The 27,413-nt window shown below is 52.2% G+C and overlaps 16 protein-coding genes across 16 annotated transcripts; 6 read left to right on the forward strand and 10 right to left on the reverse strand.

Annotated features, from left to right (window-relative positions):
• Positions 1-99: 99 nt before the first annotated feature.
• N7459_009803 (uncharacterized protein) lies at positions 100-1,310 on the reverse strand (the record flags this gene model as incomplete). The annotated part of the gene is made up of 3 exons (XM_056948971.1): positions 100-181; positions 347-751; positions 814-1,310. The coding sequence occupies 3 exons, from the start codon at positions 1,308-1,310 to the stop codon at positions 100-102; spliced, it is 984 nt and encodes a 327-aa protein (XP_056796196.1).
• Positions 1,311-1,725: 415 nt separating this feature from the next.
• On the forward strand, positions 1,726-2,296 carry N7459_009804 (DUF1761 domain-containing protein; the record flags this gene model as incomplete). The annotated part of the gene is made up of 3 exons (XM_056948972.1): positions 1,726-1,741; positions 1,801-2,105; positions 2,162-2,296. The coding sequence occupies 3 exons, from the start codon at positions 1,726-1,728 to the stop codon at positions 2,294-2,296; spliced, it is 456 nt and encodes a 151-aa protein (XP_056796197.1).
• A 566-nt stretch (positions 2,297-2,862) lies between these two features.
• Positions 2,863-3,568, reverse strand: N7459_009805 (uncharacterized protein; the record flags this gene model as incomplete). Its single annotated transcript, XM_056948973.1, has 3 exons — positions 2,863-2,887; positions 2,944-3,452; positions 3,509-3,568. The coding sequence occupies 3 exons, from the start codon at positions 3,566-3,568 to the stop codon at positions 2,863-2,865; spliced, it is 594 nt and encodes a 197-aa protein (XP_056796198.1).
• Positions 3,569-4,177: 609 nt separating this feature from the next.
• Positions 4,178-4,872, reverse strand: N7459_009806 (thioredoxin peroxidase DOT5; the record flags this gene model as incomplete). The annotated part of the gene is made up of 2 exons (XM_056948974.1): positions 4,178-4,530; positions 4,608-4,872. 2 exons carry the CDS (start codon positions 4,870-4,872, stop codon positions 4,178-4,180), a joined length of 618 nt encoding a protein of 205 aa, XP_056796199.1.
• Positions 4,873-5,314: 442 nt separating this feature from the next.
• N7459_009807 (putative mitochondrial protein sorting (Msf1)) lies at positions 5,315-5,943 on the forward strand (the record flags this gene model as incomplete). Its single annotated transcript, XM_056948975.1, has 2 exons — positions 5,315-5,467; positions 5,524-5,943. The coding sequence occupies 2 exons, from the start codon at positions 5,315-5,317 to the stop codon at positions 5,941-5,943; spliced, it is 573 nt and encodes a 190-aa protein (XP_056796200.1).
• A 500-nt stretch (positions 5,944-6,443) lies between these two features.
• Positions 6,444-7,311, reverse strand: N7459_009808 (uncharacterized protein; the record flags this gene model as incomplete). Its single annotated transcript, XM_056948976.1, has 2 exons — positions 6,444-7,206; positions 7,268-7,311. The coding sequence occupies 2 exons, from the start codon at positions 7,309-7,311 to the stop codon at positions 6,444-6,446; spliced, it is 807 nt and encodes a 268-aa protein (XP_056796201.1).
• Positions 7,312-7,856: 545 nt separating this feature from the next.
• Positions 7,857-9,370, forward strand: N7459_009809 (ethanolamine-phosphate cytidylyltransferase; the record flags this gene model as incomplete). The annotated part of the gene is made up of 4 exons (XM_056948977.1): positions 7,857-7,983; positions 8,042-8,159; positions 8,229-9,003; positions 9,053-9,370. The coding sequence occupies 4 exons, from the start codon at positions 7,857-7,859 to the stop codon at positions 9,368-9,370; spliced, it is 1,338 nt and encodes a 445-aa protein (XP_056796202.1).
• Positions 9,371-9,741: 371 nt separating this feature from the next.
• Positions 9,742-10,323, reverse strand: N7459_009810 (monothiol glutaredoxin GRX5; the record flags this gene model as incomplete). The annotated part of the gene is made up of 3 exons (XM_056948978.1): positions 9,742-9,896; positions 9,967-10,246; positions 10,300-10,323. The coding sequence occupies 3 exons, from the start codon at positions 10,321-10,323 to the stop codon at positions 9,742-9,744; spliced, it is 459 nt and encodes a 152-aa protein (XP_056796203.1).
• A 980-nt stretch (positions 10,324-11,303) lies between these two features.
• N7459_009811 (putative para-hydroxybenzoate-polyprenyltransferase Coq2) lies at positions 11,304-12,617 on the reverse strand (the record flags this gene model as incomplete). The annotated part of the gene is made up of 1 exon (XM_056948979.1): positions 11,304-12,617. One exon carries the CDS (start codon positions 12,615-12,617, stop codon positions 11,304-11,306), a length of 1,314 nt encoding a protein of 437 aa, XP_056796204.1.
• Positions 12,618-13,348: 731 nt separating this feature from the next.
• Positions 13,349-15,665, forward strand: N7459_009812 (putative JmjC domain protein; the record flags this gene model as incomplete). The annotated part of the gene is made up of 2 exons (XM_056948980.1): positions 13,349-13,613; positions 13,669-15,665. 2 exons carry the CDS (start codon positions 13,349-13,351, stop codon positions 15,663-15,665), a joined length of 2,262 nt encoding a protein of 753 aa, XP_056796205.1.
• Positions 15,666-15,827: 162 nt separating this feature from the next.
• Positions 15,828-16,521, reverse strand: N7459_009813 (uncharacterized protein; the record flags this gene model as incomplete). Its single annotated transcript, XM_056948981.1, has 3 exons — positions 15,828-15,922; positions 16,003-16,324; positions 16,381-16,521. 3 exons carry the CDS (start codon positions 16,519-16,521, stop codon positions 15,828-15,830), a joined length of 558 nt encoding a protein of 185 aa, XP_056796206.1.
• A 147-nt stretch (positions 16,522-16,668) lies between these two features.
• Positions 16,669-17,305, forward strand: N7459_009814 (cytochrome c oxidase assembly factor 1 family protein; the record flags this gene model as incomplete). Its single annotated transcript, XM_056948982.1, has 2 exons — positions 16,669-17,130; positions 17,216-17,305. The coding sequence occupies 2 exons, from the start codon at positions 16,669-16,671 to the stop codon at positions 17,303-17,305; spliced, it is 552 nt and encodes a 183-aa protein (XP_056796207.1).
• Positions 17,306-17,605: 300 nt separating this feature from the next.
• On the reverse strand, positions 17,606-18,535 carry N7459_009815 (mitochondrial 54S ribosomal protein uL3m; the record flags this gene model as incomplete). The annotated part of the gene is made up of 2 exons (XM_056948983.1): positions 17,606-17,667; positions 17,746-18,535. The coding sequence occupies 2 exons, from the start codon at positions 18,533-18,535 to the stop codon at positions 17,606-17,608; spliced, it is 852 nt and encodes a 283-aa protein (XP_056796208.1).
• A 737-nt stretch (positions 18,536-19,272) lies between these two features.
• On the forward strand, positions 19,273-20,095 carry N7459_009816 (uncharacterized protein; the record flags this gene model as incomplete). The annotated part of the gene is made up of 2 exons (XM_056948984.1): positions 19,273-19,894; positions 19,944-20,095. The coding sequence occupies 2 exons, from the start codon at positions 19,273-19,275 to the stop codon at positions 20,093-20,095; spliced, it is 774 nt and encodes a 257-aa protein (XP_056796209.1).
• A 410-nt stretch (positions 20,096-20,505) lies between these two features.
• On the reverse strand, positions 20,506-24,749 carry phoC (uncharacterized protein; the record flags this gene model as incomplete). Its single annotated transcript, XM_056948985.1, has 8 exons — positions 20,506-20,721; positions 20,797-20,966; positions 21,027-23,478; positions 23,538-23,588; positions 23,648-23,776; positions 23,847-23,931; positions 24,406-24,577; positions 24,698-24,749. 8 exons carry the CDS (start codon positions 24,747-24,749, stop codon positions 20,506-20,508), a joined length of 3,327 nt encoding a protein of 1,108 aa, XP_056796210.1.
• Positions 24,750-25,399: 650 nt separating this feature from the next.
• N7459_009818 (uncharacterized protein) lies at positions 25,400-26,599 on the reverse strand (the record flags this gene model as incomplete). Its single annotated transcript, XM_056948986.1, has 2 exons — positions 25,400-26,358; positions 26,464-26,599. 2 exons carry the CDS (start codon positions 26,597-26,599, stop codon positions 25,400-25,402), a joined length of 1,095 nt encoding a protein of 364 aa, XP_056796211.1.
• Positions 26,600-27,413: the final 814 nt, after the last annotated feature.

Genomic DNA, 27,413 nt, shown 5'->3' on the forward strand with positions numbered 1-27,413 from the left:
CAAGTCTTGGGGAACTCTGATCCCGGCATTCGTAGCTTGTTTCATCGAAAGACTTGATTTCAGGTGTTTCTTATTAGCTGTACCTATACTATGGCTGGCCTAGTTGAAATCCATATAAAAGCCGCGCAAGGACTGGGCAGAGCCGTTGGAAGATGCGCGAGAGTTGTCAGCCGGGTAGTTGCTGGAAGAATAGTCTTAAGGAACTGGCTTAATCCAATTCGATTGAACCTTTGCCCCTGTATCTTCCTGCTCGGGTTCCCCTCTAGGAATGTTTGCTGTTCCAAGTCAAGTGCTTCGGTGTTTCCTGGCCCGGATTGTGTACAGAAAGATATTTTCCCTTTCATACGTTGCGGCGTTCGGGTCGTCACGGATTTTGGCCACATCAAATATCTTTTTCGCCATCTTCAAGAATCGAAAGTCCGCTCTTCTACGTCGCTTGAAGCAGAAATAGCAGAGAGAACCAGGGCCCAAAAGATCTTCGAGTGTGGTGATCAAAAGAGGAAACGCAGGTTCGAAATATACCGAGTCGGCTGCTAAGATGATATCCGGCTGAGGAGGGATGTGATCCGGAGTCGGCTCACCCCAGTTCAGTACTGAGGCAGTCACGGTTGCGTCCAGGTTGTTCAGTCGGATGTTGTCCTTCATCAGGGAGAGCATTGGTTCTTGATCCGTGATATGAAGAGGCGAGCTTATTTCACACCCTCGGGCGATGCTGAGCCCAACAAGCCCACCTCCAGCTCCTAGTTCCACACTAAACGATTTGGTCAGTGCTTTTTCTGAAAGAGGGGAAAGGAATGGGGCCTCTGAAGTTACATAGTCTTCTCGGACATGTCTAGAGTATGTCGACACAGGATATACTTCGCCAGGACCATCCCCGCGGGCCACAATTGACCTCCACACCCATCTTTAAGATCTTCTTTCAGCAACAACGGATCTTTGAGTAGCCCGTCAAACGTAACGGCCGTCGTCCTCGCAGTTCTATTGGCCCGTGGCGGAGCCAACGAGTCGCTCACGTTGAAAGGGGCATCCGCTTCCGATTCCGGGCTTTTCGACCGCTCCATTGACTTTTCAAGCGACTGGTCCAGACTGTGGTGCAACATCGCAAGTCGGCAAAGCAACTTGAAAACGCTCGAGTGTGGGCGGTCCTTATCGTGGCAGATCACATGATGCAACGTTCCATCGCGTGCGGGTTTCCCACGTCTTTTATTATTTGAGACGACGTCATCTAGGGATGTATCTCGCTGTTCCTCGGTGGCAGTCGAGAACCAAGACGAAGGAAGAGAACTGCAGGAGACTTGCTCTAAAGCCATGTCAAATGGGCGATCAGAACGGTTTATGCTGTGTGCCCGCCAAAATGATTAGCGGTATTATTACCCCAGACATCCCGTCTAAATTACCACCGGCCACGCCCAGCCAGCTCCAACCAAGTGTGTCCTCAGTAATATCCAGTCAAGACCAACAGACCAACAGACCAACAATCATGATGGAGACTTTCCCACTTCGTAGTCAAATAATCATGATCATGATCATCGTAGTCAAATTACTAACCCCTTTCCTTCTGGGCAAGCAACCTGACCTGACGTCATGTTCTCCTCCGCATCGCTCTGAATCATGACGACGTCACCGTATGTCCCCCCAACCTTGGCTATTCATAAAGGTCAACCTGCCGTAGTTCCCTTCCATTCCCCAGACTTGCATTCTGACACTCTGTATCACTTATCCAGCATGACAACCCTGCACTGTGAGTGTTCCACGTCCAACTAATAACTAAAGCGACTCCAGTTTAACCGTGCCACTCAGATTTACCTCCGGTGAAGCCCTCCGCGATTGCGATGGGTACCTTTTTCACCCATACAGCTTCACTGGGTATCCTTGCCCCGCTCTTTGGGGACACTTACCACCGTGCCCAAGCTGCGAACTCGAAGGAGGAGTTTATCAAGTCGAAAGAAGCTGCCGGTGCCGCGGCGGCATGGGGAAGCTCTCTTATAGGAAGCGCCGTGCAGACATATGGCGTGGCTGCGTTGATCAATGCCACCGGTACTCTTAGCTACAAGGGCGCCGCCTACCTTGGTACCTTGGTCTTCTTCGCCAGCTCCGCCCCTAGTGTATGTCATCTTGCCTCATGGAGTCCCTGTTCAGTTTGCACTAACAGTTCCTGCAGTTTGTCAGTCAACTCTTTGCTGAGAAGAGGCCTCTTGATACCGTGGCTGTGGGAGCTGTGTCTCGCGTGTTCGAGACGGTTGGTCTAAGCTTGTTTTTGACCTGGTGGGGAACCCGCACACATCCATTCGATTAGGTGCTGCCGTCCTGGGAATGCCTGGGAATGGACTACTTGGGAACTTTCGAGAGTACTCGGGAAAGGCGATAAGGGAAGGTGTAGTGTCTATATCTCTGCTCTTGATACAATGTCCATGTAATCTCTTTGTGTGCAGTTAAGCACAGATAACACGCTACTGCCACTCGGCCTTGATCTCCCTCCCTCTACGAGAAATACATACCAGTATCTGCAATTTTCAACCATGAATACGGTGCATAAACCGGTGAAGGTGCCGCGAGCATTGAAGAATCTACCAAGTGGTTCATTCTCTTGACCTTCAGGTTGATTCGATATCTAGGGTTCAGAATGGCTGCCCAGTCGGCCTTCATGCCTGTGTATCAGAAGAAACGAAAGTAGTGGAGCATGACCCAAAGCTAGTTGATATCTAGGTCGAATCGCTTTCGAATTGCTCTGAGGAAGTTGCATATGCCACCTAGAGAGTTGATGAAAATAAACGATGATCTGATTGATGAGCCCAGAACCCAGGGGCCTTCTAATGGGTAAAACAAGAACCCCCCTCCCCCCAGAGACGGAAAGATGCATAATCAAACAAATGTACGGCAGGGATACCTGAAAGAGTCAGTTCAGACAAGAGCCACAAAAGAGGTGCATCATGAGCCACATACACTTCAGGGTAGCCATGCTCCCGGTCAATCTCATACTTGGACTGGGAGGACTGAGGAGTAGAGTTCATGCTGCAAGGAGTTGGCGGCAATCCATTGGCGCCCAGTACGCCTTGGATGCTCTTTTTCTCGGTCTCAAACAGCGCCGCCAGGCCCTTCTCTTGACCCTGCTCCTTGACAGCAACTAATTGCTTCTCGCCTGCCTCGCCAATTTGCAAAACTTCATCTCTAGGAGCGGCTTGGCTGCCAACCGTCAGGAGTCCCACAGCGTCGGCCTGGCTCACAGTGCTCAGCTGGGGGTAGCTTCTTCGGGTGTCGCGTTTCCAGTAGGGATTGTCGGCAATGTCGCCAGCCGGGATGGTGACAGGATCATCGTAAGAAAGAGGCGGCAAAGACCCCGGGGTTGGAAGGCGGTATTGCGAATTCAAAGGAACACCGGTCGAGCGATTGGGATCGATGGCAAGAACACGTCGAAGACGCTCCCAGATGCCGGTTGACTGGACAGAGTATTTCTGTGCGACTCATAATTTAGCGCGAGAAGAGCCGGCCAACGGTGCTATCAACCCACTTGATTAATCGAGATGACATTCGATGCCGACTTGGCGGCTTTCAGAATATCGCGGGCCATACTGCAGACTCTGACATGAAGCTGCTCGTCAGTCCCACAACCATAACACACGCAGGAAGTGAGGTTAAAGAGGAGACGTTTGATCTTATCGAGCCCCTGACGAACCTTGTGAAGCCTCTGAAACCTGGCAAGCTTGTGTGGTCTGGAGTCCACGATAACGCGGCACGTCAGGGTAAGTCCGGAGGTGTGCCCGGCAGAAGCGGATTAATGTACTTCCGGAGAACCTGAACATCCACGGGCGAGCCGCATCATGCGCATTACTAATAATGAGTATACCTAGGTAGCCATGGATATCTGCCCACCCACGAGTACGGTCCCATGGACTCATATAGGACTGGGTGGAATTTATCTTATTGATCAGTCTATGAACTTGAGCGGATATTCACCAAGGTCGAATTTTTAATGACATTAGGGGTATCTCGAGTAACGAGACACGAAGACAAAATGGCATTAGCCCGGTTGACCAGCCATGCGTTGCCCGTGGTGTGTAGTGACCGGCTCCACACTATGTGCATACAGTAAGTAGCGCGAGTTATTAGAGCCGAAAGAAATGTCCAGTCATCAAGACCGAGGTTCCCCTTTACACTGTACCTAGGTATATATACCAGATCACTCCTCATCGCTACTGTTGACATTGGTGGTCTCTTCCTTGCTCGGCGCTTCAGCGACCAACTTCTGAACGGCATCCACAGTTGCATCTGGACCCCCGGTTTCTCGAAGTAAAACCTTACCCTTCTTGTCCAGAGCAAAGACACCTCGCGTTGTGCCCTTGGGAACCTTCTTGAATCCAATGGCAGCAATCAAAGTCGCACTAGGGTCACAAAGTAATGGATAGGACAAGCTCTGTTTAGTTTTGAAAGTGGTGTTGGCCTTAGGTGAATCTGTTGAGAGACCGTAGATCGACAACCCGGTGGACGTGAGATGTGCGTGGTTGTCACGAAATAGACATGCTTGTTTCGTACCTGCGTAGACGAGTGAGACTCCATGTGAGATTTTCGACGGCGATAGAATATTGAGCAGAAGTCAAGAAGGAACGTACAGCCGGGCGTAGAAGCCTTGGGATAGGTAAACAACACTACGCCAGATGTGCTCTTTTCAACGAGAGCCTTCAATGTTGTTTTGGCGCCATCATTGGTCTCAATCTCACCGCCAAAGTTCTCTAGATTGAGGATCTTATCGACCAGGGGCACTGTTCCTGCCACAGCCTGGCTTGTGGTATCGGATTCCTTGGGCTTCGGGGCTGGCTTGCTCTTCTTAGCGACCGGGGGCGGGGCCGGTGCTTTCCGCTTGCGAAGTTCAACCATTTGGTGCGAGTAGTGGGAGGGAGGGAGAAAGCAGGATCGAAGTGTGGAGAGGAGCCGAAAGGTCTCTTTTGTAATTGGCACGTGGGTACATATAACTAGGTCCTACATGGGTACCTATATACATGGCAGTTCTAGCGGACTCGGGAGCTGGTCAGGTGAGCCCCTGGTCCCTGACATAAGCACCAACCGGGAAGACCCGACCCACGGCACCGCTCGGGATCCCTGACCCGCGCAAGAAAAACTCGATCTGACGTTCGCTTCACGATCGCCACTCGAAACCCACCTTGCCCCGTCTTCGGCTTCTTAAGCCTGAATCATCTTTCACTTTCTGCCTAGAGATCTAACCGCGTCTATTATTCTACTTTTTTCACCACTCACATCTCTGCTATCCATCGGATTTTCCCGACCTTACAAGCGACTCATCCGTTGAGTACGCACCACTATGAAGGTCTTCTCATCGACATGCACCTTTGACTATTCTTGGGATGAGGTGTCAACGGCCAACTGGCGCAAATACTGCCCGTGGAATGACAAGGTCACCCATGTCGTCGGCGTGGATACCCTCTCCCGATCCATCGACCCCAGCACCGGCATTGTGAGCAACCCTTGATTCTTTATTCAACCCGGTGGACTATGGACTAATCTCTTCAGTTGCGGACCGAGCGTCTCATTACTTGTAACCAGTCTGTACCACAATGGGTTCTTTCATTGTTTGGTGGAAACGCGACATCCCATGTCTACGAAATTTCCTATGTCGACCCGGCTTCGAAAAAGGTCACCATGTGCTCTACCAACCTCACATGGTCAAACGTCCTGAACGTTCGTGAAACAGTGGTTTATCAGCCATCATCGCTAGCGCCCAACACCACCACCGAATTTAGTCAAGAGGCTAAAATCACTGCTCTTTGTGGTGGCTGGCAAAAGATCAAGAACAAAGTCGAGGAGGCCAGTGTTGAGAGATTCCGAGAAAATGCCAAGCGGGGCCGAGAGGGCTTTGAAACCGTTCTTCAAATGAGCCGCCGAGTCTTTGGCGAGCAACGTGATCTTGAAAATCGGCGACTACAGGCTTAGTTCTGCCCTCTCTGGCCCGTCGATCTCGCAGAACCACGATCTCGCAGAGCCACCTCTCTTCCACGTCCCTTGCATAGAGCGATTGCATCTTTTGGCGTCTGTTTGCTGCATTTTCAAGCCAGGCGCGTTTTGGAGTTCTTTTCGCGATACCTTTGAGCTTTCTCTCTCCTTTGAAGTTGACATTCTCTCAGAAAGGGAAAGTCTTGCATCATGGATACCACATCTATTTCCCCTCTTATGTGACATGGTCCAAAGGGTAAAAAAGTCTTACAATTGTTCCCAGCGAGGCGTTTCGAATTTTCACTCTAGTGATATCAGTTTTCGATGGCATAGATGCACAGAAGGACCCTAGTGCTGTGCAGAAAATACATTGCCCTACCATTCACAGTTCAACTATCCTAGCATATCCAGCGAGTAGCATATCATGTGCTAAAGCACTGTTGAACCTCAAACGCCTCCCATGAGTTTTGCATCTTCAAACGCTAGTAACAGTGTGACTATTACCCGACAAGTCCGCCGAGGACCACTCGACTGACCCCAGCAACTTCGTTTTTGGCGTTATTTCGGCTGGCATCTTCGAATTCTCGCACTGCACCTGCCACCATGATCTTGCGTAGCTTAGCATCCGCCTTGGAAAATGTCTCCCCCAGTGCTATGGAGCAGACCGACGGCGAGGACACAAGAGCCACGATTCGGCCGTAACAGTCAATCAAGACATCGCAGAGGGCTGCAAAGGTCTCAAAGAAATCGGGTTCGAAGGGCAGCGACGGAGTGAGAAGGTATGTGTACTCCTCACCAGGGAGAAGATCAGAAGATTCTGTGAGCGGGAATGAGATTACCGAGGCCGCAGCAGTTGAAGGGGAAGTGATATTATTCCCCGCAGTAGTTTTGAGGTCAGACGGGTCGCTGGATTGCATTGGAAGTCCAATCTCGGTGGCAGAGCTAGCTCGTCGAGTCTTGGTACCAGCGTGGGCTGCCCTTTTGAACATTTGTGGGATACGTGCCCTAGCAAGACTGGACGAGGAACTACCATCGGGGGGGTGTACCGACTGGAAGGTCTCGAATTCGAGCAATAAGGCATTGAGGGCTCGGAGATATTCGAACGGTGTAGAGCTCACGTCCAGGATGGACGGTAGAGATAAGCCCAAGAGGAGGTAATTAACAGCTCGTCGGGAAAGCTTTCGAGGTTCAAAATAAGGCAGGCGACTGATATCGCCTCGAGAGAAATGTACGGTATTGAACCAGTAAACCCGGCCTTCAAGGCTACAAGTAGTCCGTGTCAGCTATTTTCAAGGTACACGAAGCTAGAGGCCGGGTCACTCACGCTTTTCTCAGATAATCCAAGGTCGAGATCCGTTTCGCAGCCATGTCGTGGATGTGTTGGTAGATGGCGCTGGCACTCTGTGGTCCAAATGAACCCCCCCACTGGTCATGGTGGGAATACCACCGTGAGCACTTTCATAACCAACCCCTGACCTGGCCGTGTCTCTTCGCGTTAGGCTGGGGGCAAACGTGGAAGAAATCATTCCGGTCTCCGTCCTTGTCCTTAGGCACTAAGGCGATATGATGTCGGGGCCAATGGACAAGGACCAGGGACAAAGGGGCGGAGATAGTGGTCGGAAGGGAAACAAGCGCGGAAGTAGGCAGTGAAGCCCCAAAAAAAGAGAGGAATCGAGGGAGGAGACCAGGGCGTGAAGTATCGGAGCGAGAAGAGCTAGATCGCGGCTTGAAAGTCGCAAGCCTGCAAGCCTGATGCGAAGCGCCCGAATCTTCAGGAGATCTGGAGTGGTTCCCCACAAGTCCCCTCCGATCCGTCTTGTACGTCTCCGTTAACCGCCCCTCCTCTCCCCTCACCCTTGGCGCCCCGAAAGCGCTGTTCCCTTTCGACCCAAACACGACAATAGGTTTCGCCGATGAGTACGATACCCCCCGACGAGCAGATTCCCTTACCGGGCCAATGGCCCGTTGATCCCCAGGAAGATGTGCCCATTTCTGAGGATCGAGTTTGGGTCGATGGATGTTTTGACTTCAGTCACCATGGTAAGAAGCCTACTGCGACCCTGCACACTGCAATGTTGCTTAATGCCGCTTTGGGCAGGCCATGCCGGTGCAATGCTCCAGGCTCGTCGACTCGGTAAAGCCCTCTATGTGGGCATTCACTCCGACCAAGCCATCCTCGAGAATAAAGGACCAACGGTGATGTCGTTGGACGAGCGGTCTGATTATCCCATCCATAGTTCGGCCTATATATAGTCCATCTTTTTGACAATCATCGCTTCTTCTAGAGTCGCCGCCGTCGATGCCTGTCGCTGGGCTACTCAAAGTGTTCCCCATGCCCCCTACGTGACCTACTTGCCCTGGGTCTCCCACTACGGATGCCAATTCGTTGTCCACGGCGATGACATTACGTCGGACAGTGACGGAAATGATTGCTATCGATATGTTAAAGCTGCAGGTCGTTTCAAGGTGGTCAAGCGGACCCCTGGGATATCTACCACTGATCTAGTTGGTCGTATGCTTCTCTGCACGAAGAATCATTTTGTCAAGTCCGTCAAAAATACCCTTGCTGGAAAAGAAGGATCAGGAAGCCCCGATGAACGCCAGAAATACGCTGCAGATCTTTTACAAAGAATCGAAGACTACGCGACGGATGAGAGTGGCCTGCAGCCTGGACCTCAAGTTTGGACCTGGACTGGTTCGGGGACGGCGAAAATCGATCATGATACCGGTGAAGCCGGTCTATTCGAAAAACTGGTGGACGGAAAGGGGCCAAAACCTGGGCAACGCGTTGTTTATGTCGACGGGGGCTTCGATCTGTTTTCTTCTGGTCACATTGAATTCCTCCGAAAAGTTACCGAGATGGAAGAGTTGGACGGCTCCCGACGAGGATGGTACGAAAGCGAACAGCGGGAGAAACGGCTCGTGGAACACAAGGAAGACTACCCCCCTGCGTACATTGTCGCGGGTATCCACGATGATGATGTGATCAACCATTGGAAAGGACTGAACTATCCAATTATGAACATCTTTGAGCGTGGTCTATGCGTTCTCCAGTGCCGCGTGAGGCCCATCTATCCATTATTTCCGGTGGCTACTAACAGTCAATCAGTATATCAACGCGGTTGTGTTTTCGGCGCCCTTCACCCCCAGCCAGCCGTACCTGGAGGCGTTGCCCTTGGGCGTGCCAAACGTTGTATATCATGGACCTACGACTTTCATTCCCTTGACATATGACCCGTATACCGATCCGAAGAAAATGGGGGTTTTCCGGGCGGTCGACCAGCACGCTTTCCAGCATGTGAACGCGGGAGAGATTGTCAACCGAATTTTGAAGAGTCGAGAGGCATATGAAGCCCGACAACGCGCCAAGCTGCAGAAGGGCGTCGCTGAAGATCTGGTGAAGTCGAAAGAGCAAGCGTCTGCTTAAGTTAACCCCTGCTGCCATTTGGCAATAAAACCATATGACGCCATTGCCCTTACAGGAAAAGCAAGGTCGACTGAGCATATTTCTAGCGCATCAACTGGGGTTGTCGAAGATGAGACATGAATGAACATTTTATTTCTCCGCTTCTCTGGTTCATACATAGGGTTTTCTAACTCTGGCATAGCAACTCCGTGGCGGGGCGCCAAGAATACTACCGCTGGTACTTGAAGCGGTATTACCAGGACTCCTGTCCCCCTGAGCCGAGGGATACAATCATAGGTTAGAGAAGGAGGGGGCTCATTAAAGAATCAAGTGATTTTACAAGGTATAAATCCGCCCAATCGGACATTTCAACGCCCTCGACCCGAACCGGTTTATTGATCGGCGGCCACCAGAACACCCTTTCCCTCGAGGAGCTTAGCGAGATCCCCGTTCTGGTGCATCGACATCAAAATATCACACCCCCCGACAAACTCCTTGTCCAGATATAGCTGTGGGATGGTCGGCCAATCCGAGTACTCTTTGACACCTACATGGAGGATCAGTCAGCAGACCGATAAAGTAGTGAGGGAGTGAGGGAAATCCGTGAGACCACTGACCTTGACGCAGCTCTGAATCCTCGAGCACATTGAAAGCCACGAATTTTTTCGGGTCAACGCCCTGGAGACCCAAAATCTGAATGCTGGCGCGAGAGAATCCGCACTGTGGGGTTTCGGGGGTGCCCTTCATGAATAGGACAACGGGTGCAGATGCAACGGCCTTGTCAATAGCTGCTTTGGTTTCCGAGGACAAGAGACGCGCATGGAGAGCGGAGGGCAAGGAAAAGGCCGGGGAGCCGACAGGGCGCAGGTATGACCGCTGCGTGATCGGGCGAAATGCCTGGAGACGGTAAGCTTATACGTACTCAAAGGTTGCAGGGGGAAACGGCGCACCGAGAAGGTAGTCCTGGAGAACATGATGTTTGATGTAGTTGCAAATGTCGAAGGGACCGAGAACGTGGAGAACACGGGAGAGGGCTCTTAGTATTATTTAATCAACCGTTGGCTGGCAGGTTACGTCGATTGGCCCCACCAATATAACTATGAACGGTGTGTGTACATAGGTTCATCCACATGTGCAGGCTCTGACTCACCCATCAGAGCTCCTTTAATCGGGTTATGGCACCATGGGCCTTCAAGCCAAACTTGATTCCTCCGTGCAACAAAACGGGACAAGAGCATCTATATCGCGCTTGCCGTAGCCTGGGTTGCAATCATCAAGCTCCCTAATCTCCCGGAAGCCCTAAGCATCGAGTAGATTTTCCAGCTAGGATTACGACGGCTGAGGTTTACATCATCCTTATGACTAAACAGTTCTGAATAACCGACTCCTGGTTCCCGATCGCCCATCACAGGTTGGTCGCGTTGACGGGGTGTATCAATGTGGATAAGCAAAGGACCCCCTGGAGTTTCATAAGAAGCGATCCTTATACAGATAGAGAGACACAAGATATATATCCCTTTAGAGAGACATTTGCTAACGATTGACAGGGGCACGAGTGCTACTCATAGCCCCTTTATGACTAATACAGTGGCCAAAATGGTCATGGATATTATTATTTCAGGACAAACCCCTGCTCTCGACTATGAGGGCATGGGACATGTCCGCCCAAGTGTATAAAGCCCTCAGAGCCAAGAAGCCCATGGTATCCGTGGTTCCGGCAATTGATCCCGCCATGTTCACGCAGTCGATAATCAAGAAACAGTTAGGTATCCTACAAGACGGGACGGGGGTGAAAAGAACTCCAATTTACAAGGGGTGTGGGTAATCGTTCTTTTTTCCGTGAAAAGCCTCTTGCTTGCATGCACGTTGGCAGCGTCGGGATGATGGATGAGAGAGATATTTCCCATACCACCCGAGAGCATACCTAGGTAGGAATGCCCAGTACCTCGATGGGTCATCCCTGATCATTCTCATTGCAACCAGGGTCATTATGGGCGCTTGGATCAGAAGGTCTTGCACTCTCGTACACACCCAGATCTTGTGCTGCATACTCTCCAAGCAGGCCCAGGGTGATGCCACCACCGGTCAGTAGGCACCCATTCTTGAACCACCACCAGCAGCTCCCAACATTCTTCAGTTGGACCTTCCAAATCATAAGGCCCAAGGAAATAACGGCACTGCCACAGCTGCCGACGAAGAAGACTGGTCCACAGCCCGCGGCAACTCCCGCTGCTCCTAGAAGGGCTGTTTGGGTTGCCGCTAGACCAGTCAGAATGGTCTTGGTGTTGTGCTCATGGCGCAAGGCGATGGACTTGATCCCGGCTGCCACGTCGTCTTTAATGTCCATGTGCGCGTAGATCATGTCGTATAAAACTGTCCACGCAACACAGCTGGAATACAGGGCCCCTGCGGCCATGAGAGCATCGTGATTGACGAGTAGATCCACTCCCAAGGCCGGAAATCCCATAATCGCTCCCCACGAAAAGGCGAGACCTAGCACGAATTGGGGATAATTGGTGACCCGCTTAGCTAAAGGGTAAGCAACGACAATGGGCAGGCTGGGAATCCCGTACCAAAGACATTGGGATGGGAATTGAAGAAGGATACCCAGCCCCGCCAACAGCTGAGTGCCGGTGAAGAGCACTGCTTTTGGTGGAGTGAGGGCCCCCCTGGCAATGGGTCGAAACCTAGTGCGTTCAACGCGAGGGTCAAGATTTCTGTCCCACAAATCATTGATGGCACACCCTGCACCCCGCATGATCAACGCGCCGGTGAAGAAAAGCCCGGCCGTCCCCAGAACTTGCATTGGAGCCACATCAGCGGCCATGGATGCGGCAAGAAGTGTGGAAAATAGCGTGGGAAAAAAAAGATAGTAGGTGCCAGTAGGCTTGTCCAGTCGAATCAGCTCTGCGTAAGGGATCCAGGAATATGGCAAGGAAGCAATTAGGCCTGCCTGCGGCGGGATATAGTGTGCGGCTGGGTTTGTATGTTGTGCATCTAGCTTCAGTGGTCGAACCGTCGTAGAGTGCATTTGCGAGCTGTACGTTCGTTTTGGCTGTCTGGGTTGCGACCAGTGGTGGATCGAATGACAGGGAGATGTCGGCTGGGAACGTCCCACTAAGGTCGAACTTGAGGCCGAGATTGCGAAACCAGGTAATCCAATGACAAGCGAGTGACCATATTTTCGACCATTGATGGGGACATGTTGCCGACAGCGAGAGGATTGCGCTTGTCGCAGAAAACGGTAGCTGGTGGTGTATGGTAGCATGGCGGGTGATGCACGGAAATCAATCAAATTAACAGCAATTGGTCAACCGAAAAGATGCCGCAGGTGCATTGTCAGTGCTGGTGAGAGCGAACCACGAAGAAGAGCTCTGGAGTCCAAGTGTCAAAGATCCGAAGATCCCAAGATCCAAAAGAAAACCCGCCGGAGGTGCCTAACCCAATTAGGCGTGTTCAGCCACGGACGATCGGCATCGGCCCTGACCTTGTACCTTCATTCCCGCTCCCTGGTGTCGCAGCTCTCCCTTCCATAATACCCTCTGTGCTTTGAACTGTCCGGGGCCAATCTTCTCCATTGAGTTCCATCTTTAGTTTTGTCTCCTCCATCTCCTCCACCCTCCTTTGAGCCGGTCACTTTCGCCCCACAGGTTCTAAGCTGTCAATCTAACCTGCAAGAGACTCCTGACAGTTCGACGCGCAGAATTTCTATGCGGAGGAGGGGAAAGGAAATCTTCGATTAGGAACTACCCACTAAACAATTTAGCCATTATTCGGTAAGTATTAGCTTCCAGCATGATTGCGAAATCGATTTCTCGTCTCTCACGGGGAACTGGTATTGAAGAATGCCTCCGAAGTATAGCAGCGCGTCTCGTCGTGCTAAGGGTCTTTTCTCCCAAGCATGAAACCTCGACCCTGTTTGGTCCCCGGCCGCTTGGATCAAGATAACCGGTTCTGACAATCTCGGAACTAAGACCCATCGATCATTCAAAGTCCATTATGATTCAACGTCAACGAACAGGCTTCGAGCCGTTCCCGCCCAACCTTGACCTCCATCATGAAGTAGACTCGACCGCCAACTTTACGTTTGTGGAGCGCATTCATTGCCAGGCCATCAACCAGAATCCTCGGGAGGAATTTGAGCAACTCGTCCTTTATCATGTCGTGCTGCTTGGGATTCCTCTCGTGATTGAAGGGTTCCATGACCATCTAAACAAACGCTTGTTCTCGGAGCAGTGGCTGCGACAGAAATACTCGTCAAAGAGTAAGTAGCCTGTGACCGTGTGTCTCGTTTTGATCGTCCCTGACCGAGTTTCAAGAGGAGAATGCCCGAGATCTCGTTAAAGGGATCAACCTGCCTCTGACGATGGGTCACTACCTGAAGAATCTTTCAATGCTCTCGCGCCAATTCAATCAATACAACTATGCAGACAAGGACCGTCAGAGGATCTATTTGAAGGATATCGATTGCCCTACCGAGTGGCATGATGCACTTGAACAGCTGATTCCACCAGCATTGTTCTACTTGAACGGTTTCCCCAAACCGTTTAAAGGCCCAGGCTCTCAATTTTCCAATGTACTTGATTGTCCTGTAACTGCGGATGCTGTGCCTATCGCCAAGGCTGGTGATCTGATGAGCTGTCTCCCCGAAGGCATGCGCGCCGATAACCTTATGTGTTATATCGGACACGAGGGCACTTACACTCCAGCACATCAGGAGATGTGCGCCAGTCTTGGTCACAACATTATGGTGGAGGCATCAGATGGTTCTTTTGAGAACGGAAAACCAACAACTCCGGGCTCTTCACTTTGGCTTATGACAGAGACTAAGGACCGACATATTGTCTCTGAATATTGGAGGTCCGCGCTCGGACATGACATTGATCTGGAGGATCATTTCGCATCTTTTGAGGCCTGGAAAAATGCCCCATTTAGGACCTGGGTGGTCAATCAGAAGCCTGGGGACCTCGTCCTCATTCCGCCCTTGGCTGCTCATCAAGTCTGGAATCGTGGCACACGGACGATGAAAGTAGCTTGGAATCGGACCACAGTCGATACCCTTCAAATGGCTTTAGCCGAAGCTATCCCGCATGCGCGAATGGTCTGTCGAGATGAACAGTACAAGAACAAAGCAATCATCTTCTTCTCCCTTGAGCGTTACTCAATCTTGTTACAGCAAGCTGGAAAGACAGATCACCCTGAAGTTGAACAGCTGCGGGGGGACTTCGAAAAGCTATTCTGGCTTTACACCGACATCTTACTTTCAGAAAGCTTCCCAAAAGACAGATCCAAAGAGGATGTTGAGTACATCGGATTTGACAGCAACGTGACTTGCTCATACTGTCGCTGCAATATCTTCAATCGCTTTCTCACATGTCCCTGGTGTGTTGGAGGCGAGAATGACACGTACGACATTTGCATGGACTGCTACGTGCTAGGACGAAGTTGCCAGTGCGTCTCACGACTCAAATGGGTGGAACAGTTTCAGTGGTCCGAACTGCGGGAAAAACATAGCAAGTGGCGACTGCAACTCATCTCCCTCGATAAGACCGACGGGAAAAGTAAAGAACGGTATCCAACTTTCAATGTTGCCCAGGCCGGAATAGTTCGGAAGTCTACTGCCACCATCTGTCAGGAGCAATTGGCGCTACGGCCTTGGGTCGACTACAAGAAACCCATGCCGAAGGAGGCCAATGCCACCCCTAGTGATGGTGATAGCGATGAGGAGAACTCGGCTCGAAAGCGCCGAAAACTGAATGGGAATAACAAAACCAAAGATATCGGCTCCTGCCACATGTGCCGGAATACGGAACTGTCCTGGAAAATGGCAAAGTGCACAAAATGCCATCTGCAATATTGCTATGCCGTATTGTTCCGAGCCTTCGACATTTTACCACACGTGCCGATGGAGACGCGTCGCTGGCTGTGCCCTAGATGCAAGAAGAATTGCAACTGTGACTCCTGTCGGCAGGAACCAACAATGAACCCGTATGAGCCATACAATATCTTGTTAGGGTACGATACCCGAAAATTTGCCGACCCCCGGAGTATCGAGTCTCTAGTGAATCTGCGCCTGTCGAATGTGAAGTTGCTGCAGAAGTTCGGCGATGACAACGCACGTCGTCTCGAACAACGCCAGCGAGATGCCGACAAGGCGCGTTTGGGGATGCCAGAAGCGAATCACGCCGTCGCGAGTTCCGCTCTTCATGTCTCTTCGGCCAGCGACTCATTGGTAATATCTGGGAGCCAATTGCATATCCCCGTGGACCCTGCACTGGAGCTTGACCATTCCATTGCGAGCAATGACCATCGATGACAGTGGACAGGAAGCTTTTGCTGACAAGCGAGTTCAAGGTTCAGTCTTATTCCTCTATCTGAGGCAAGTTCTCCCAGACTTGTGTCAGGCGATCGTGCTTAATATGAATCTTGCTGTACTACTATTATGACCATATCATGAACGTTCAAGTGAAACATTTTCTCAGGCACCTTTGTATTCGTACTGGAGATCTTTGAGTGCTGAGAGGTCAACCGAGAGCATCACTTTTCGAGCGAGTAGGATGGCGGCCAGCATAGCTGTACAGTGCACGGTTAGATGACAATAATGCAGGAGAGGTTGACCGGAGAGGATCGAACAGGGAGAGAAGTCAACATACCACCAGGGATCAGATATAGAATTGGTCGAATCGCATGGAGCGAGTTCGTCCCAAGAAAGTAAGCCATCGCCAGTAACATGCACATAACGCCGTTGGCTGGCACTATAGCTTTGCAAACCCAGGCCAGGTGTTCATCTTCGGCAGAAAGGGGCCTTTTTCCCTTGCGATCTGGATGAAGTGGAGAGTGCCTCATGGTGTAGGCCGTAGCCAGTAGTGAGATGATACTCAACAGAGACCAGAGTCGCCCAACGTGACTCGGCGAAGACACCACCGACGGCAGAAATGCAATAACTGAAGCCACTGGAATCACAGTAAAGATCAACTAGAAGAAGATCAGTTTGGGTCCCTTTGAGTAGGAAAGTACCGGCATGAACCTACACTATATTGGGCGTTGCGGGCATCATTCTGGCGCTGTAACTGTTCGATCACTCCCTCCTGTTCCTCCTCATCAAGCTCTTCGCGATCTCCATCGGAGTCTTCGGGATATCGAAACGCTCTGCGTAGCCGTACAGCCGCCATGGTGGACAAGCAGTCGGCGTAGTCGTTGTGACGTCGGGGTGGGTGTTTGTTCTGTTTGGCACTTTTTCTCCCGGAAACACACCGTCCACGCCCACACCTCCCCCGGTCTCCAATTCCGTCTTCTCCAATTTACTTGCTTAATCTACAATGCTCATCGCCCGTGGCCTTCCCAGGCGCGCCGGGCTCGCCCGGCTACTAGGCGACCGCCGCAATCCCTCACGCCGCACCATGATCCCCGCCCCAGGCCCTAACACGGGACCGCTGATGGAGCGACGGGCAGACCGCGAGCTGCCCACCATCAACACCAGCCGGCGCTGGCTGCGATCTTTCCCAATATTCGCAGTGGCCGTTGGAGCGGCGATGCTGGGTATCTTCAATTATCAGAAATCTTCTTCGAGCGTGGTCAGCAGCACTCTGTATGCCCTCCGGACATCGCCGCAAGCCCGTGAGATTCTGGGCGACGAGATATACTTTGCACAACAGATCCCGTGGATCAGTGGTGAAATGAATCAACTCCACGGACGCATCGATATCTCTTTTTGGGTCAAAGGCACCAAAGCCCAGGGCAAGATGAGGTTTCGCAGTATTCGACCGGACCGGATGAGTTTTGTGAGTTAACCTGTGGCCCGCAAGAAAAACTCCCAATGCTTCTTCCACTTTGTCTGAATATCGCTAACTGCCTTTTTTCTACTAGTTTCGCACCGAGGAATGGAGTTTACAGACGGAAGATGGCACTTTGGTGCAGTTGCTTGATAAAGACAGCGATCCTTTCCGACAGGAGTAATCCGAGTCCTAAAAGTGTCTGTATAAATAGCAAGCCTTGTGCATAGAAACTGGCGTTTAGGGGCATCACTTTACGGCATATCGTTTCCTTTGCGAAATCAGCCTAAATTCTTGAGAGATTCAGGCGACCAAGAGTGGACAAGAAACGGACTGAAGACCAAGGATATCATTTGATGTATCATATACAAACGCCGCTCAAGTAAAAATATATTTCGCGAATGGTGTAGTAGTACATGCTTCCCCTAACCCAAGCAACCCCCCCCTCTAATCAGGCTGATTCGGTCGTTGACTCGATTTCGGGCTATGGTTTCTTAATCGCATCTTGAATTCGCACGGTGCAACCCTTTGGACCACTGACAGCTCCTAATTTGGGAGGAAAGAAAAGAAACCGTTAGCAAAAATGAAGGTAAATAAAGGCGACGAGGGAGATGAGTGACCTACCGCTCACAACCACAATTCCACTCTCAGTGTCAACTTTGAGGACTTTGAGGTTTTGAACCGTGTTCTGAGTGTTTCCCATATTTCCTGCCATCTTCTTGCCTGGGTAGACACGAGAACCTCCACCTTGACTGGGACCGGCGGAACCAAGTGAACGATGCGTCAAACTCACACCGTGACTGCGATCCTGACCATGGAATCCATGCCGTTTCATAACACCTGCGAAGCCTTTGCCTTTGGTATTGGAGCGAGCGTCAATATACTGGCCCTCCTGGAACCAAGTGGCATCTATGCTCTCGCCCACGGGGAGAAGACCAGATTCGTCCTTCACACGAAACTCGAAGATATGGCGTTTGGGTGAGATCCCGTTGACCGCGAAGTGGCCCAGGAGTGACTTGGTCACATTACTGGGGTGTTTCCAGCCTGATCCAACTTGAACGGCGTAGTAGCCATGCTTTTGGCGAGTCTTATGCGAGATGACCTCCACGCGGTCCAGTTGTAGGACGGTACAGGCGATGCGCTTGCCGGTTTCCTGGTCAAAGATGGCAGTCATGCCCTTCTTGGTCGTAATAGCACCGGTCCGGGGCGGCAATGAATTGGCCTTACGGCGGAGAGCCGCGGTCGATGTCGACTCCAGGACAGGCAGGCCGGGGCCAACGTTAAAGCGGCTAGGCTTGGGTGTGTTGAGGGATTTGATGCCGAACTCGCGAACGGGAACATGAGGGAGAAGCCATTGGAAATCCCGGATGGGCGAAGAAAGCTGGGGCAGCTTCCCTGGGAGACGCCACGACATGATGGGGTTGGGGGTGTGCAAGTTGATCGGCCCCGGACCTTGAAGTTTTTGGCCATCAGCTGAGTCAGCATCCCAGCGGGTTTTCTCAGCCTCTGTGAAGCTTCGAGTGCACGAAGGGATACAGAGCTAGCTAGAAGGGGATTGTAGTTGTTGTATAGTTGGAAAAGAGTAAGGAACAAAGAGTATATATGTTATCCTGACGACTCTTCAATCAAAGCACGGACAAAACAAAAAGGAATCCAACAAATACGAGTACGAATCTACAAATACTTAGGCCTGTATAGATGGATGATAAACTACGGCACAGAATTCAAAATCAGTTGGCCATTGCAATCGAGAACTTTGATATAGTGTCGTAGGGCTTTCATCATCGAGCAAAAGGTTCCGGCCTTATATCAACACATTATATCCACTTATGACAGCAAAACAGGTGCGAACTGTACAGTACGAGGATTACAGGGTTTTACTTCGAGAGAATAATCCACCAGAACAAATCTAACCTGGCTGTAATGATTCAAGACGGTCGCCACCGTCGGCTCCGGCTGCACATGCAAGGGCCGTTAAGTCCCCAAGTCCGACTTGCGCGTTCACGCCCGATCGGACCGGGGCGGCCGAAAGCGCCGGAGAGGATCGCCCGATCCAAGAAAAAGAATCCGGCAGAACGCCAAAGCTCTCACGCTTGATCTTCACACACCCACAACCCGCCTGAGAACCATCGGCATCGATAACGCGAAACTATGCCTGTCCGGTACTCAATTTTCTCGCGATGGGCCTCGCCGCCGGTTGAGCTCCTGCAAAGATCCACGATGAGAGCCGCAACTGTGATGCGTTCCGCGCAGACCCTGGCCATCCTCCGACACCAACCCCTTCTCAACAGCCCAGCATTGTCCGGAGCAAACCGAAGATGCTTGACCACAAATACCCGTTCTGTCCCCCGTGCGACGGCACAATCCAGGCCGGGCCTGCGTTCAATTCAACTTCCCAGACAGCGACTGAACAAGCGCTTCAACTCGGGGTCCTCGAGCAGTCATACACAGGCCCCCAAAGAAGCTGACTCGCTGTCCCAGCGGCTGCGCACACTATCTCGTGAATATGGCTGGGCAGCATTGGGTGTTTACCTAGGCCTCTCTGCATTGGATTTCCCGTTCTGCTTCGCAGCTGTGCGGCTGTTGGGCGTGGATCGGATCGGTCATTTTGAGCATGTGGTGGTGGAATCGGTGAAGGACGTTTTCCGATCGGTATGGCCTCAGACAGAGACGAGGTCTCCAGCAGAGGACGAGGATGGACAGACCGGCCTCGTCCGGGCTGAGGAACGGAACCAGGAAGAAGCCAGTGAGTCGTCGCTCCTTGTTGTTGGTTGTGTGTTTGTGGGGGAGGGCATTTACATTCTCCTAACACATTTGCCTAGGCATATGGACTCAACTGGCGCTGGCCTACGCCATCCATAAGAGCTTTATTTTCATCCGGGTCCCGTTGACGGCTGCGGTGACGCCCAAAGTGGTCAAAGTTCTGCGGCGCTGGGGCTGGGATATTGGAAAGAGCAAGCCCAAGAGCTCCTGATGTAGTGGCATTGTTTATATAGCATAGCGAAGTTCGGGAGAATATTTAGGGGGAATTGTACATTAGCCATTTTAGACCTAACCCGGCGCAACTCCTGTGCGCCCTCCCCACTCAATCTACACATATGATACACATACACACGAGAGCCAACCCTGTGAGCCATCTATCCTAGCGCCGACATCAACATTAGCCAGAAAACCAGGTGCAAAGACCCCTGTTGCGATTGCAACGCCCTAGGAAGGAGCAGTCTCCTTGTAGTTGACCCAAAAGCAAAATCATGAACATAAGGGGGGACAACGGCGTAAGCTACTAAATTTCGTGGTCTTCGTGGTGGACAATAAAGAGAACAGGGAATGCAAGATATTGTGGAAACGGAGATCATTGAGAAGACGGGAGGGGAGGGTGCGTGTTCACATGTCGATCATATCGTTGAATCTCAAGACACCGTTGGCTCTCATTACGCCGTTGACGCCGTCGGGCATCCGATAGGCCCATTCTGCCACACCCATGGCGTTAGCAGTGGACAGCGCATCCTTGCAGTCGGGCTGCCCATTCTCGTCAGACGTGTCTGCCACCAGCACAAGACCGAGTTCTTTAATGGTTTCGACGAGGGCGGGGACAACATTCTAGATGAAGAACAGTTAGGAAACGTAACACGCGGTATGAAGGGGGGAGGGGGTAGATTGAGAGACAAGACACACCAGAAGACTTGACCGACAGATCAAGCCCATGAAGTTGTTGCTCTGGGCGATTCGCGCAGACTCCTTGATCGACATGGAAGCTCGTCCGCTGCTGTTGACATGAGGAAGAATATCCACGTTACGGGCCAAGTCTCGAATCTGCCCTAGGTCGTTGCAGAGGAGGACGGGGTCTTAAGAGAGAGGGTTAGCGGGGCTAGTCTTGTACCACCATCATGCGCGGGAAGGCTTACAATTAGGTTGTTTCCAGTTTAGTGCGGTGCAGATGTTCGCATTGTAAGAGGTGAAGACCACGGAGCGCATGAAATCAGGGTTTTTGTCTCGAGCCATGCGAGCATGGTCAAAAACATCGGTGAGGATAGCATCGGCAAAGCTGTTGACGTCGGCCAAGGAAGTCATGTCAAGTGATCTCTCCTCGACGCCTGATGGATAGAGAATAGAAAGATTCATGTTCAGATCAATTGGCAATTCTTGCAAAACCTCCTTCAGGGACATGAAGGACTCCGCCAGAAGACGATGCGTCTGCGGCATATCGTTGTTCGCGTCAGTCTTCAAGAAGTGTACAATTTCCTGTCGCTGGACGCCTCGTTCGGCACCAATGGTCTGAAATTGGTCAAACGACAGATGACAGACTGGGATATCGATCCCGTGGTGATTGATCATGAAACGGGGAAAGAGCACTGGTACTCGATCTCGTGTCAACTGGATGAAAAGTTGCACGTAATCACCCGACAGACTGGAGCCGGTGACCAACCCATTATGCTCCGAGTCAAGGGCACTTGTTGCCTTCCAATAAGTTGCGAAATGCGTGATTTCTAACGGGTCGCCGTGGTATGGCTTGATGACTTGGAAGTTGAAGCGAAGTTGACCAATGGCTCGAAGGCGTGGATCGAATAATGGTAAGCAACATGACCCTGTGCTGGATCGTTCGGCCTGGAAGATCACGGGCAATGCCACGCTCTTCGCGATCACTTTAGAGCCAAACGTGGGGAAAATTTCATAATCGACGGCAAAAGTATCGAGATTGTCGACATGAAAGGATATCGTTCGCGAATCATCTTGTATGGGCAGCATAATGGTGCGAGGAATCAAATCTGAAAGCTTGGATGATATGGTCAGCCGGGCAGCAGGATGTCGCCCAGCCTGGTCAAAGGCGATGGAAGAGGAATTTCCTTGGTCAAACAAGAGCTGCACAAAGACTTTTTTATCAAGGAAGTTGTGGCCATAGCGTCGCAAAGGAATTATCGGAGGAGGAAGGGACAAGTCTGGAATACCGTCGGCGGTGTCCATCTCGGCAGAGCTGGCTCGCTTCATGCCATATTCGTCCATCATGTCAGAGTCCTGAAACTGCAGGCCATTCAAGGCGTCGAACGGCCGCCGTTGGGGCTGCTGTTTTGAGGGCTGAGCCCAGAGAAGAAGCATACACTCGAGATGTCCCTCCCAGGCAGCGTAATACATGGCTGATAGGCCCTTTTCATCGGAGACCTGCGCATCGACACCTAGCTCGAGTAGCGCATGCAGGCATGGTACGCAGCCTTCGCTGGCCGCATGGAAAAGCGGTGTCCATTGGTACAGTTTGTCTCTCTGATCAAGATCGGCCCCGTGCTGCTTTAGAAGCAACAGCAAATCTGGGGATTGTGACGCCCGGGCAACCATGTGTTGAGGGTAAAGACCCTCTGCATCTGGTAAGAGCCGTGCGTTGCGTTCAAGGAGAATCTTCACAATGGGAAGGGACCCATGCTGGCAGGCCAAGTTTAACGGGATATGGTCCGAGTCTGAAGCCGGGTCGATACGGGCATTGCTGTACAGGACTTGCTCCGCACATGCAAGTTGACGCTTGACAATGCTATGGATCAAGGGGGTGAAGTTGTCATGGTCCATCACATCGACCGTTTGTGGACCCACGGCCAGCAACTCTCTAGCCATGTCGACCCGGCCGTGCATGCAGGCGTAGTGGAGAGGGATCCGGCCGTAGACATCGGACCGGGAAATGTCCACGGAAGCTGCGAGGCCCGCTCTGAGGACAAACTCTCGTCCAGAAATGGCGGCTTCATGAAGACAGTTTCGTTCGTTGATATCATCTTCCGCGTGGATGTCGACCAGTCCACTCTCCAGCAGCAGTGAAAGGACCTCATCGGAAAACCCATTGATCGCAGTCAAGAAGGTCCGTGTGGCTCGATCGCGGGCGTCCGTGAACGAGTGTAGCTTCGCCACCCATTCGCGCAGCGTCTGCAGGTTGCCGGTGGAAGCCGACTGCAGAACCTGAAGATCCAGTTCTTCCTCTTCGGTACCAAAGGCAAGCGCCGCTGCTCGGTCCGATGGTCGCGAAGTATCAAATGACAGATTCTCTCCTTCGGCCCACGCCTCCAACTCCAACCGGGCTGTCGTCGCTCGGTCTGACAGGTCACGTAGCACTTCACGATTGAAACAGGGCTGTACCTCAACCGCGCGATGTAGATAAAGCTCCTTCATGCGGGACTTGGATGTCTTATCCCACTTCTTCAAGATCTTGGACACGGCTGTCTCATTGATCTCCACAAATTGCTGCAACTTATTCAAGTCGCCATCGAATTGTTGGAGCCCTTCAAACAGCGCCACAAAGTTCGACGGAGCTTTGGAACTTGAGACGGATCGGGTCTGGATCACACGCTTCTTGTCGACCAGTGTTTTGAGCCGCAAGGAAAACTATCCAATACACACGGTCAGCGGGGGTGGGACCCAAATGGTAGGCTCGGCGACCTTACCTCAGACTCCTTCTGAAGATAGAAGGCGTTGACTTTCTCGATTTCACGCTCCTGGATTATCGTCTCGTGTGAGTCCAGCGACAGCAAGGGCGAACGGTTTCGATACTGACCAAACGGAAGAAGAACACCTCCTTGTTCGCGCGCAGCGAAGCCTGCGGATCCAGGGCGCCATCCTCGGCAAGTTCTTCCGCTGTCCTCTGCGCTGGGATTGTGGGTGTGGCGCTGAGTTGTTTGATCAACTGCAGAAACGATTAGCCACGAGCCGTCTCACCGTGATTCGGCGCCGCGCGTGCTTGAACGATTTCACACCTTCTTCAGCGCCTTGTAGTTGACGAAACTGGCGGCATATTCGGGGAGATCTAGCTGCCGGCGTTGAATCTGTTTACCGAACTTCCTGCAGGAAAGAGTTAGCGCGACGAACAAGAGTGCTGCAGGAGAGGAGTGGGACTAGAGAGAACTCACATCTTCACAGGGTTCTCTCAGATTTGAGAGCGTGCCAGCTCGCGCGGGTTGGGGTAAGGGTCGGTATCACAGCTGGAGGTAGTGGCTCGATGGCAAACGGAAGAAAGAAGAGGGAAGGGATTCCCGGGACGCACTTTGGCGAGAAACTCGAGGCGAGAGAGAGCGCGGGACGGGGAGGGAGAGGGAGAGGGAGGAAGAGAGAAAGAGTCGAGAGGGGGCTAGCAGCGCAACGGAGTGGGGAATGATGATAGTGGGATAGGGCGCTGTGTCACCAGGCAGGAGTACATAAGTGGTAGTATGACAGGACGAGAAGAATCCCTAAACCCCTTTCTCGTATTCCATCTACAGCAAGCACCGAGCTCTTCTGCGGTGGGGCACCGCTTGTCTCGAGAGATCACAGTCGCACCGAGTCGCTTTTGAGTTGCTCAAGTTGGGCTCGCAGGCTCGCACAGAAGACGGCGGGGGCGCAACCGGGACAGCCCAGGCACTCCGCACTCCGGTACCTCGGGGGCCAATGAAGTCAGATGAAGCAGATCGAGTCCCGTAGCGTCGAAGAAAAGCGCGAGAGTCGACGTTCACTTAAGCCGGAAGTGGGGAGCTGCCCCCGCCAATCACCGCGAACGGCGCGCGCACGTTTCCGTGCTGACTATGCTCGCTGGAGGCCCTGGGAATGTGGCTTGCCAACTGCCTGGTCCTACCTAGTGCCAGCAGGTACCTGCCAGGGCAGAGCTGCTTCGCCGTCAACTTCATCGGCAGCAAAAGATCGAATCTAGTAGGAATGGATGATCGGGTGAACTCTAATCCTTATTGAGTCGAATCACCTAGGCTATAGGAAGAGGAAAGATTGCGAGAAAAGAAAGAAGAAAAGAATTTCCCTGCCAAACACACCCCACTGCCCAGGTTGATTCCGAGCACGGCGCAGTGCGAAATGTACAAGAGGGCCAAAACATCAACGGGTATGGTGAGACCAGATGCAAGGGATATATCAAACAAATCAACGAGATATTCAGAAAGAGAAGAGAAGGAAAAGAAAGGGAACCCCGATAAAAAAATTATGGGTGAGGAAAACCATAGATAGATCAGGAAAGACGATAGGGAAAATGGAAGCAGTGGGACTCAAAAAAAGGTTACAGGTCAATAAACACATGGCGAAGCGAAGGTCCATCACGCCGGGAAACAAAGTCGAGAGCACCGGGCCGGAATCACAAACAGGGGCCCGCACAAGGAGTGAAATCGGCGATGGTCGAGCAGAAAAAGAAAAGGGTAAAATAAGTCGTTGAAGATGGTCACAGAAGGGGGGGGGGGGAGCTGAACTTTTTCACCTTGACGATTTTTCGAGACTGATTGGTTCTCATCTGGAAAAAAGGGCAAGTCAGGTCATAGGAGGCATGAAAAAGGTCCTAGAAGTTCTGAGCGATACCCGCATTCCCTTGCCGAGGGAACACGCCTGGGTTCTCAATTCGAGTGTTGCGACGCGCCTGCACATCCCGGATCACGGGCTGATAAGCATCCTCGCCATATGCTCCATGTGTATTCATTTCACCGTAGTACTGGTTGTCGCCATAGTATCCTCCAGATGGGTGTCCGGCAGACATGTGGCTCTCCTCCGAGGCTTCGGAATGGTTGGCGGCCGAATAGGCTGAAGACGCGTTTGAGGGTCCGCGGTGGATGTCGCCGTTGCGGTTATTGGCCGCCACTGGAGCAGCACCTAGTACACCAATGGGCTCAATCTCTCCCGAGTCGGGACGAGCACCATCCGAATATTGCACTGTGCCTTCACTTGGGGTCGCGGCATGCTGGTAGCCGGGACCGCTGCCCGCTTCCGACACTGCTAATCCCATTCCACTGGACAGGTTGGTCGAGGCTTTACGTCCGGCCGAAGTAGTGCCCCAGCCACGATAACCGGACGAAGTGTCATCCTTAGGAGCCACGCCTCCCATACCAGGCAGCGTAGGGTCGTTGTTGGGATTGAAACCGTATTCCTCCACCTCCTTTCGACGCTCCTCCTCGGCAGCCTTGTTCGCCTTGCGTTTGCGCCAGAAGAATAGAGCAGCCAAAATGATCAAGGCAACAGATACGACAGGCACAACAACTGCAACAGCGATGGTGCCGCTGGCAGATAGGCCCCCACCTGATGCTGCAGCAGTCGAGGTCGATAATGCGGCGGAGCCCGTTGCGCTCGACGATGGGTCAATTGTCGACGCCTCGGTCGTGGGCTGTCCGGCAGTGTCGGTGGAAGTGACAATGACAGTAGTCGCGCCTTGGGAAGTTATTGATGAGGCAGTGGATTCGCTCGACGAGGACGAAATCGTGGATGTGGTGGAGTCAGATGTAGAAGACGTGGACGTGGAGGTTGGAACTGGAGAGCTAGTAGACTCGGTCGTGGAAGTGCTTGCGCTACTGGTGGTGGTGGTGCTGGTGCTGGTGCTGGAGCTCGAGCTCGAGCTCGAGCTCGACGTCTCACTCGTGCTGGTCGGCGTGGGTGAAGCCGAAGTCGACGATTCCGTTGATTCCGTCGAGGTTGTGGGGTCCGCGCTCGAGCTGGCGCCCGAGGCGGTTGTCTCGGCGACTGGCACGGTCGAAGCCTTGGCAGCTGACATTATGGCAGCTTCAAATAATTCCACGAAAAATGCAGAGGGTGTGCGGCGCAGTCCAGTTGGTGCGTTGCGAGGATCTCCCCGACTACGCTACCGGTGATCCGGTCGGAAGCACGCTCTCGGGATACTGAGGCTGAACTACACGACAAATAAATATCGGCGTGGGAGGAATTCTGCGGAGGATGAGAGTGATCGAGAGATCAACCGAATGAACGAGGGACGGTGATTCGATATGGGACGCGTTCGGGGGATATGCGGTAGCCAAGAACAGGGTCGCAGCCTCAGGGGGGGAGGTGTTGGCTTATTATTCACCGGCAAAATCAAAACATGGAGAGAAGGAAAAGAAGAGAATAAAATGAATAAAAGGGGGTGAGAAAATGAGAAGTAGGTGCCAGGAATTGAAGTCGCACACTCGCCGAATCTAGTCGGGAGCCATGGGAAGGTGGGAAGAGAGTGAGAGAGAAAGTGGGCAAAAACGGCGACTGGAGGTTCGGTCTCGGCGATGCGTATCCGCATTCCTAGTGGTATTAATAGATCGCGGACGAGATCAGCCTACGTAGTATAGGTAACATCCGCGGCAGATGAATTGCTACGCTATAGGTACCGGATGCAGCCGCTTGCGGTTGGTGTTTTTCTATTTGTTGTGCACCCCTAGATCTGCCATGCGGCTTGGGGAAGCCCTTGCGGGAGGTTCATTCGATGTAATCGGAATCGTCATGGCGCCCCCAAACAGAAGACACGGCCCGAGTCTCCCAGGCGGTACGGTAAGGTATATCAGTCTCCCGTAGCGCCATCCTGCCAAGGATTCATGTATCGT

This window comes from Penicillium hispanicum, assembly GCF_028827665.1.
Source record: "Penicillium hispanicum strain IBT 35686 chromosome Unknown utg000008l_segment0_segment0, whole genome shotgun sequence".
Classification (NCBI taxonomy): domain Eukaryota; kingdom Fungi; phylum Ascomycota; class Eurotiomycetes; order Eurotiales; family Aspergillaceae; genus Penicillium; species Penicillium hispanicum.